The sequence below is a fragment of the Capra hircus genome, chromosome 2, assembly GCF_001704415.2.
Source record: "Capra hircus breed San Clemente chromosome 2, ASM170441v1, whole genome shotgun sequence".
Lineage (NCBI taxonomy): Eukaryota > Metazoa > Chordata > Mammalia > Artiodactyla > Bovidae > Capra > Capra hircus.
The window spans coordinates 16,810,356-16,820,855 of NC_030809.1; the positions used below are offsets into that span (position 1 = coordinate 16,810,356).

The following is a 10,500-nucleotide window of genomic DNA, read 5'->3' on the forward strand; positions in this document are numbered from 1 at the left end:
TCTTTCATAAATTTTTATACAATTCTTGCCACACAGTGAAAATGCCTAGTTTAATTTCTAGCTTCAATAATGTTTTATGTGACTAGGAAAAATTATTTGTATCCAATACTAACCCTCTTTATTAGAGAAAAGTCAAGCAAGTTAAAATCTAATTCCTAGAATCAATTAATAAACTAAAAATTATGCTTTACTTTAGTTTGGATAAGAAATGATTTCTAAAACATGGCTCCATTCTGATGTAAAGACTCTGGGGATATAACCATCTTCCTGTTCTTTCTCTCTTTCACACACAGACACACACTTGTGCGCTGTTAAAAGAAAAAGTATAACTTTTGAGGAACTAGCCAAGATGTGTTCACGTGTGCTATGAAAGGCAAAATGTGGTGATTATGTCATCGCTGTTGATCAAGAATACCTGTTATTAAAAACACTGGTGCATTTCTTTATGAATCTCACGAAAAACTGTTTTTGAATCATCAATGTGCCTAGCCCAACTCTTTCTGTCACTTTTGAGGGCTTAACAAATACCAGGTTACCTATTACGTTCTTGAGGAAAAAACAGACAAATAGCAGTTAGGTATAAGGTTAAAACACACACACAAAAAATAAAACTGAACTGACCATGGTGGTCTCAAGAAGAACTTTGATTTCCACAATACTAATTATGCAAATTAAATATGTGAAATAACAATGTAAAATGGCCAGAGTAGTTCTTCAAAGAGAAAAATATTTCCTCTTCTTTTTAAAGAAATCAATGCTTTTTAAAAAATTCAACAGCATTCTTTCTACTAGAGCCACCCATGTAATGTGGTTTGTTCTTAAACCACTTCCAGCAATCCGGCACAGTAAAGTGGGGAAGTTCGGGAAAGCTTAGCTTGCGAGGCAAGTGCAGCTTACAGCACGCTTGTATCTTCACAGCTGTTCCATAAACTCTTCTGCTAGGGAAACAGTCTGGCGCCAGGAAGAGCTGCCGGCCCGGCTTTGGGCTTTACCTTGTTTCCTGTACCAGCACAGCAGATGCCCAGGGCCATGGCAGCTCCATAACGCACATGTGGATTGTAACTCTCTGACAACAAGGAAACAACGCTAGGGCACTGTTCAGGGGTCCTGATGAGAGACAGAGACATTTTAAATCAAGATGGAACAACTTTAATCAATTGTGTGAAAGTTATGGCAAACAACAGAGTTATATTCAACACAGAAGTTGCCGGATTAAAAATCTCCAACAGAATTCTAACACTGTTATTAGAAATCTATCGTCAATGTTCAGAGACTGTAAGCAAAGAAAGGAAAGTGTCAGGTGATCCCTCAACCACAGCCTTGCATCCCAGCATCTGTCATTCCTTGTGTCTCCTCCCGGGTGGGAAACAGCCACGGGGGAAGGGGGTGGGGGCAAACTCTGCTCTGCATCCTCTCATAACTGCTGCTTACTCTGGGTCTTGTTTCAGAAGACACATGTCACCTACAGAGACTCCAACATGATTCCAAATGATTTAAATCTTCCAGTTATTACTCTGATGGAATATTACACTGGTAAATAGGAGTCGGTATGAAAAGAATTCTGATTTTTGTTTTCTGTCTTCAGCAATTATTTTTGTGTTGATAAGAAAAGAGAAGTTGTTCTTTTCTTATCCTCTTCATAGTTGCAGCAAATAGAGAAAAGAGGACAACCCTGACAAATGAAGTATCTCATCTCCTCTCTGAAAGACTATCCTGTTAGGGTGGTTACTTGTGAGGGGCAGCCTGATGGGTATAATAACTGGAAGAGAGTGTAAGGGGGGTTCTGAAAGGCTGCTGCTGATGTTGAACTAGGTCTGGTCACACAGGCTATTCAGTCGTGAAAATTCACCAAGCTTAGGCTAATTAAGTGCATGTTTTTAGATGTACATTATACTTCAACAAAAATTTTAAAGACTATTCATATATTACATTTCAATAGAAAGTTAAAAAAAGTATCTTGTTGTGAATGAAAGCAGTTATTACATACAGACCAATTCAAACCTATAATTCTATGCTGAAACTGTCCTCTAGTCTCAAACCCCAAAGAATGGTAAATTCAAATTTCCAATGAAGTAGAGTCAAACTTATGAAAACTGTCTATAAGGGTGAATTTGGGGGGAGAGGCAAGACAGGGGTAGAGGATTAAGAGTACAAACTACTATGTATAAAGTAAATAAGCCATGAAGATACATTCTACAACACAGGGGATATAGCCAATATTTTATGGTAACTATATATGGAACACAGTCTTTTAAAATTGTGAATCACTACGTTGTACATCTAAGACTTATATAATATTATACATCAACCATACCTCAAAAAGGTGAGGTGGGGGGAAGAACTTTGCTGTAAGGGAAGGTTGGATTATTTCCTAACTTTATTATTTTAAAAAAGTGTAACTCATACCCAAAAGTTCACTCAAAACAATGTAAAAACCAGTTGGCTATTAAACCCAGGAAACTGATTATACCTAGGGTTCTGACATCCAGATTTCTTCCCTGACTTTTCAGGGAGCTGGTGGTACAGAGAACACTCCACCCACTTTGCCCCTTAGCTGCAAGGACAGGATAGTCCAGGGAAAAGTGACTCACAAAGAGTTTATCTGAAATGTATCTAAAATCTTATTTTATGACTCTCCCCTTGTTAAAAGTATTATGCTTAAAAAAAGGCATTAACTATTTTTTTTTAATTTTTAAAAAAAATCTTTAATTCTTACATGCGTGCCCAAACATGAACAAAAATATGGAACGCTTCATGAATTTGCGTGTCATCCTTGCGCACGGGCCATGCTAATCTTCTCTGCATCATTCCAATTTTAGTATATGTGCTGCCGAAGCGAGCACGGTATTAACTATTAATATAAACTATTATGAGGTTTAGAAAAAAATTTGCCTGTGAACACAAATACAGAGCTTTATTTGGGAGCCTAATTGGAAAGCTTTACTTAGTTTATTACCATAATGACTGAGACAGGCTGTAAGGGCTATAAACTCAAAAGCACATAAAAAAATTCTTATATGTTTCTCAGTCTAATAATAATTATTCCAACTCTGACACATTCTTCAGAAAATCTGTGAAGACAAGGAATGACAAACTCATTCATAAATTAGCTGAGACATTCAACTTCTTCAAGAGCAAAATAAAATAATGCATGACTGCTAAGTCGCTTCAATCATGTCTGACTCTATGTAACCCTATGGACTGTAGCCTGCCAAGCTCCTCTGTCCATGGGATTCTCCAGGCAAGCATATTGGAGTGGGTTGCTATTTTCTTCTCCAGGGGATCTTCCTGACCCAGAGATTGAACCTGTGCCTCTTATGCCTCCTGCATCAGCAGACCAATTCTTTACCACTAGCGCCACCTGGGAAGTCCCCAAATCATAACGTTCTACTGCTGCTGCTGCTACTAAGTTGCTTCAGTCATGTCCAGCTCTGTGTAACCCCATAGACAGCAGCCCACCAGGCTCCCCTGTCCCTGGGATTCTCCAGGCAAGAACACTGGAGTGGGTTGCCATTTCCTTCTCCGACGCATGAAAGTGAAAAGTGAAAGTGAAGTCGCTCAGTCGTGTCCAACTCCTAGCAACCCCATTGACTGCAGCCCAGCAGGCCCCTCCGTCCATGGGATTTTCCAGGCAAGAGTACTAGAGTGGGTTGCCATTGCCTTCTCCGATAATGTTCTAGGTTTACTTAAATTTTTCAACAAGCAGCTCTCAAAGGACAAATGAATTTTTCCAAGCAATGATCGCAATGCAAACATTGATTGAAAGCAAAACTTCCTTATGTTAATCTTTATCCAAACACATACATACATGCTATTGTTATTGTTTAGTTGCTAAGTCATGTCCAACTCTTGTGACCCCGTTGACTGTAGCCAGCCAGGCTCCTCTGTTCATGGGATTTCCCAGGCAAGAACATTAGAGGGGGTTGCCATTTCCTTCTCCAGGGGATCTTCTAGACCCAGGGATCGAACCTGTGTCTCCTGCATTGGCAGGAGGATTCTTTACCAAACAGCCATCAGGGAAGCCCACACATACATGCTGGTAAATATACACTTTTTAAAACTAAGCTAATAAATGAATAAATGACAAAATCATATCAATATTGTCAATATTTTGCAACATGTAATGAAATTAATGGATATCAGCATCATTATCAGACTGCCAACATCATGAAAAGAAAAACAACTAGACCTTATACCTTATGCACACTGCCAGCCTCTCTTTAAATTAAAAAAAAAGAGAGAGAGAAAAGAAGAAATGAGTGAAAAACTGACTCTGAATTGGACCAAGTCTTTATACGTATCAATTTATAGGAAATACAGAAGACCAAAAAACACATTATATTACACAGAGATGCAATGGGGGTAGGGAGGGCTAGGTAAGATATGGAGGAAGAACCTGCAAATTAGTAGAAAACACACTAACTCTTTAATAAGTGTATAAGTTCATAAGACTTTCATTCAGTTGTTTTAGATAATTCTGACATTCCTTGAATGTTGTTAGTTTTTCTATGTAAACATTTATCTCTTAAGATAACATCATAAAATAATTTCTGTATCTTGTTTTAATGCCTTTGGATCAGTGTAATTAAGTATTTAAATGACTAATTCCTGATCAGCAATAAAAGTTCATCTGTCTCCATGAACATTTCCTGCTCTGTTTTTGGCTAGTTTATAAAAGTTTATAAAGTGAATAAGAGATTTAGAGATTAAAAGAGGGGTGATAGTGTATACCTTGAATTTTGTTTTCATCTCAATATAAAAAATATATAAAATATTATCAGAAAAATAACTGAAAAAGAAAAGTTTCATCTCCACAAGACAGTGTCCCTGGAGATTCTGTATCCTAAGCTACTGCTATTTGCAGTTTTAAAATTAGTTTTTACTGTAGTTTTTTACCATCAATTTAGTATTTAAAGAATTATCCTTCTACAACATGTAAAGTACCATAAGGAAAACAAAACCACACAGACCCTGCCTCAAACCTTATGATTTTAGTCCTATTTTTAATATTTCTTTTTTATCATCTACTTTGAAAAACTAAAAATTATTATAGTTTTAGATAAGCTTGTGGTATGTTTCCAAACAGATTCATTGCTTTCAGGTGATGCCAAAATGGAATGAAATCTTCTCAAAGAGGTGAGAAGAAAGTAGATTCATAAGATTTATATAAAGAAATTGTTACTTCACTATAAGAAGTGAAAGTGAAAGTCACTCAGTTGTATCTGACTCTTTGTGACCCCATGGACTCGGAATTCTTGAGGCCAGAATACTGGAGTGGGTAGCCTTTCCATTCTCCAGGGGATCTTCCCAACCCAGGAATCAAACCCAGGTCTCTCACACTGGAGGCAGATTCTTTATCAGCTGAGCCACAAGGGAAGCCCAACAATACTGGAGTGGGTAGCCTATCCCTTCTCCATGGGATCTTCCCAACCCAGGAATTGAACCAGGGTCTCCTGCACTGCAGGCAGATTCTTTACCAACTGAGCTATCAGGGAAGCCCGTAATAAGCAACAAAGCTCTTAAAAAATTTCAGAGTGCATTTCTGAACCTAGTGTAACATTTAAAAAGTTATAGCATTATCAGCATATCTCCGAGCCCTGCCCTTTAAATGAGCAAACTAAGAAATGAAAAATTCACTAGAGGGGGCTCAACAGCAGAACAGGCAGAGATAATACCATCTTTCTTAGGTTAACTGAGAATTGAAGTTAGGTTGGCTGAGACAATCCAATCTGAGGAGTAGAAAAAGAAAAGAATGAAGAAATATGAACAGAGTCTAAGAGACCTGTGGGCATCACAAAACACACCAACATATGCATAATAGGAGTCCCAATGGGAGAAGAAAAAGAGAAGGCTGAAAGAATACTCAAACAATGGCCAAAAACATCCCAAATTTTGATGAAAGACTAGAAACTTAACAAACTCCAAGCAGGATAAACTCAAAGAGAACGGTAAACAAAAAAGACAAAGACTACATTCTAGTAGGAGACGGACAATAATAAGTGATAGAGTAAGTAAAAAGCTGAAGCTCCATGGGAACAAAAAGAGTAAATCATGGTAAATGGCCTTGGAAGACCCAAGAGAACGGGGCATTCTGCAGCATTCACTGGTGCAGTCAGGGCACCTTCAGTGATGACGTGACATTTAAGCTAAGTCAGTGAAGAAGTGAGCCAAGTGGCTATCCTGAGGAAGAATACAGGCAGTGGAAACAGCTCATGCAAGTGCCCTGTGGCAGAATGACATCCAGCATGTTTGAGGAGGGGCAAAGACGCCAACAGTTTGACGGTAGTGAAGAGGGAAGAGCAGATGAAAACAGGGCAGGTTATAGGAAACTGGCTTTTACTATGAGTGAAATGAAGGGCTATCAGGATTCTAAGCAAAGGAATGATATGATCTGACGTGTTTAAAAACAGTCACTTTGGCTGCTCTACTGAGGCCAGAGGTAAAGGTAGAAAAAAGGCCAATTAAGAGGCTACCTCAGAAATCTGGTTAAGATATAACAGTGACTTGGAAAAGGTTGTAGTCATGAACATAGAGGGGAAAAGTTTGAAATTTGTCACCTGATGTGAAGAGCCAACTCATTAGAAAAGACTCTGATGCTGGGAAAGATTGAGGGCATTAGGAGGAGACAACAGAGGACGAGATGGTTGGATGGCATCAGTGACTCAATGGACATGAGTTTGAGCAAGCTCAGGGAGATGGTGAAGGACAGGGAAGCCTGGCATGCTGCAGTCCACGGGGTCGCAAAGAGTTGGACACAACTAAGCAACTGAACAACAGAGTTATTTTAGTAGAGTGTTGGGGATAAAAATCTGATTACAAGGGTTACAGACTGGGTAGGGAGTAAGAAGTAAAGTGGAGTAAAAGTTGCTCAGTTGTGTCTGACTCTTTGTGACCCCATGGACTATACAGTTCATGGAATTCTCCAGGCCAGAATACTGGAGTGAGGAGCCTTTCCCTTCTCCAGGGTTTCCCTTCTCCAGGGTATCTTCCCGATCCAGGAATCAAACCAGGTTCTCCTGCATTGCAGGCAGATTCTTTACCAACTGAGCTATCAGGGAAGCCCAGTAAGAAGGAAAAAGGATAGGCAATTTTCTAAAGAAGTCAAATGATGAAGGAAAGAGACTGAAGGGATAAAGAAAGGTTTTATTTTTCATTAAGTGGTAAACCTGAGCACATCTGCAAGAAAGACGTTAAAGCTGAGAAAACGAGTATTTAAGGCATGGATTCTATGTGTGAAAAAGATACTTTATTTAGCAAGATTGCAAATAGTATCATAAAGAGTTGGGATTAAGAATTTAGGTAGAAGTTAGTTATGGAAAAGAGGGATGACAACATGATCTCAAAGAATAGGATGGATGAAAAGACATTTTAAGAAGAAGTTGAAAGCTGACTGAGCTTTCAGATTGGCTTAAGCCTTTCATGAAAATAAGCGGTAAATTCAATCATCAGGGGAGTATGAGCACAAAGAGTCTAAGCAGAACAGACTAAGTCTAAAACAGCTACTCTTACTAAAGTTCAGTTATTTCACTGATCTCATCAAAAAATAATGAATAAGAAAGAAATTAAAAAAAAATGTCAAGATGTATTTGAGCTGCAGTGCAGGCCCTGTTGAAGGAGCTAGTCTTACCTCTACCATACCTATACTGTGAATGAGTGAGTGAGTCTCTCCGTCGCGTCCGACTCTTGGCGACCCCATGGACTGCAACCCACCGCACTCCTCCATCCAGGGATTCTCCAGGCAAGAGCACTGGAGTGGGCTGCCATCGCCTTCTCTATCAGGATACTGTTTCCACCCTTTTGACCCCCACCTCCCCCCTCTTCTTTCAACCTGGCTTCCTTTCCTCCCTTTGAAATCTTTGAAGACCTGAGAGATTTTCATTTACTCTGTTAGTACTTGGATCTGAAGTTCTGTGTCTCTATAGGAGGTTTTCTGAGAGACTGTAATCTTATATTTAAGGGAGTGTCTGATTAGGAGAATCAGGTTGGAGTGTCTGATTAGAGAAGGAAATGGCAACCCATTCCAGTATTTTTGCCTGGAAAATTCCACGGACAAAGGAGCTTGGCGGGCTATACAGTCCACAGGGTCGCCAAGAGTTGGACACGACTGAGCGACTATCACTCACTCACTCACACTGTTTGCATCCCCCATAGATTATAAATTATATATAAAGGCAAAACATGCTTATTCTGTTCATTCACTGTATCTCCAGAAACAAATGGAACTCAACAACTGCTTTACACATGAATGAATATGCAATGAACACAATCCACATATTGTCAAAGATTCATTAATGTGTTAAGTGTTTGAAAGGTATCATGACTGAGAGGTAAAAACTATCCAACTAGCCAACTATCCTTGGCTGATATTTAAATTGCCTTCCTAGACCTATAAAAGATAGTACACTGCCCCTTTAAGTAGAAGACAGATTCTATTCAACAAAACAAAAGGCCTCAGGGATAAAATTCAGTATTTTAGGAAAAAAGGCACCTATTAGGTGTTTTGGTTATAGTCAGATTAGAGTTTGAAACTGACCTTTAAGCTACTTATGTAAGAATTAATTTATCTGGAGTTCTTGATAAATTAATTAATTAAATAAACTCATCTAGTTCTATAAATAACATATTCTACACAAAGTTTCCAGATATTTGAAATCTCAAAAAAAATGCATTTCACTTATTCCAATCATCCAGAAAAGAGCTGAAAAAAAGATTAAGCTCTCAGCTAGTAAAGCCTGCCTGCAATGCAGGAGACTCTGGTTCAATTCCTGGATTGAGAAGATCCACTGGAAAAGGGATAGGCTACCCACTCTAGTATTCCTGGGCTTCTCTGGTGGCTCAGATGGTAAAGAATCTGCCTGCAATGAGGAAGACCTGGGTTCAATCCCCGGGTTGGGAAGATTCCCTAGAGAAGGGAAAGGCTACCCACTCCAATATTCTGGCCTGGAGAATTCCATGGACAGAGTAGCCTGGCAGGCTACAGTCCATGTGGTTGCAAATAGTTGGACACAACTGAGCAACTTTCACTTTCATTTGAAGCTTTATTAAATATGTTATAGTCATCACTATATCGATTACCATACCACACAAGAGTTGTGGAGGGCTGAGTTATGAGAGCTACAAGTCTCTATTCTGAATAGAACGACATGCCTGTTCTTTTTAATTCCTGTTTTTTCAGTTGGCCCTATTCACTATTACCAAAGAGCCGTCCATCTTTTAATCTGTTACTCTGTTTTGGAGAAGAGAGGGAAATGTGTTTGTTAAAACTGTCTCAAGAGTGAATTTATCACTGAATATTCTTTTGTACTGCTTAGATTTACTACCATGGGCAAATGGTTTTTTTCATTAAAGACAGGGGAAAGACAAGTTTTTGTGTGTGTTTAGTATAAAAAAGATTTGAAGTGGTGACTTACAGACAGTCTTCTACCTAATGTGCATGAGGTTTAAGAGCACAGATTTAGTTATTTGTCAGTTAGACTCATCTACTCTTTCATTTAGTATTATTATTTTGCTTTCTCTCTTGATTGTCAGTTATGCTTCTAATAACTCAAAGTTGTTGTTAACTACAACAGTAAGTAGTTGTTCTAACTACTTATGGTCCCTAGCCATTAAGCTAATTAAAAATACAAATATAAAATAAAAACATTCTAGGAACCAATTTTAACTACTTTTAGTTAAGGTTTAAAAAAAGAAGTGAGTGAATGTGGGTAGAAGGGTTAGTATTGACACAGAATTATATAATAATAATGGTTGGTATTTTTATAATATACTCAATGAATATTTTAAAACACTTATCTGTAAACACAAATTGATGAAGGTTTACTTCATACACGTCTTTTCATTAAATATAATAATGCTATTTCCAATCTGACATTACTCATTTTGCAGCTACCTACCTGCCTGCATGAGCATAGAAGCCAAACTGTGGTTCAGAATAAAGCACTATTTTAAGGTATTTCCATATTCCTGAAGAGAAATTCTGGCACATTAAAATTTATCTGATTGTTCTTGAGGATTATTTTGTCTTCACCCAAAATTATTAGTAAATATTTTTTTTCTAAAATAAGTTTGAGTTAAAATAAAGCAGCAAATATTGAATAAAATCTGAAGTGCTCAGTAGAACTGAACAAAATATTTTCTGGTAACTTTCACACAAGCTGCTGCTGCTGCTGCTGCTGCCAAGTCGCTTCAGTCGTGTCCGACTCTGTGTGACCCCAGAGACAGCAGCCCACCAGGCTCCCCCGTCCCTGGGATTCTCCACGCAAGAACACTGGAGTGGGTTGCCATTTCCTTCTCCAATGCATGAAAGTGAAAAGTGAAAGTGAAGTCGCCCAGTCCTGTCCTAGGAACATAAATTTGAAACAGCATAAATGCTACTGCCAACAGAGAAGTAATTAAATAACTTAAAAATATGAGTGATCTATGATGATCTTTTATTTTTTTCTGTGTAGCATGTGGGATCTTTAGTTCCCCAACCAGGGATCGAACCTGCACTCCCTGCAT

The 10,500-nt window shown here is 38.4% G+C and overlaps 1 protein-coding gene across 1 annotated transcript in view; it reads right to left on the reverse strand.

The window, feature by feature from the left end:
- The window catches only part of PSMD1 (proteasome 26S subunit, non-ATPase 1), an 83,669-nt gene that overhangs the window by 28,181 nt on the left and 44,988 nt on the right, over positions 1-10,500 (reverse strand). The window contains exon 17 of the mRNA XM_018058233.1: positions 993-1,107. Coding sequence (XP_017913722.1) covers positions 993-1,107 — 115 coding nt within the window. The remainder of the gene's footprint in view (positions 1-992; positions 1,108-10,500) is intronic.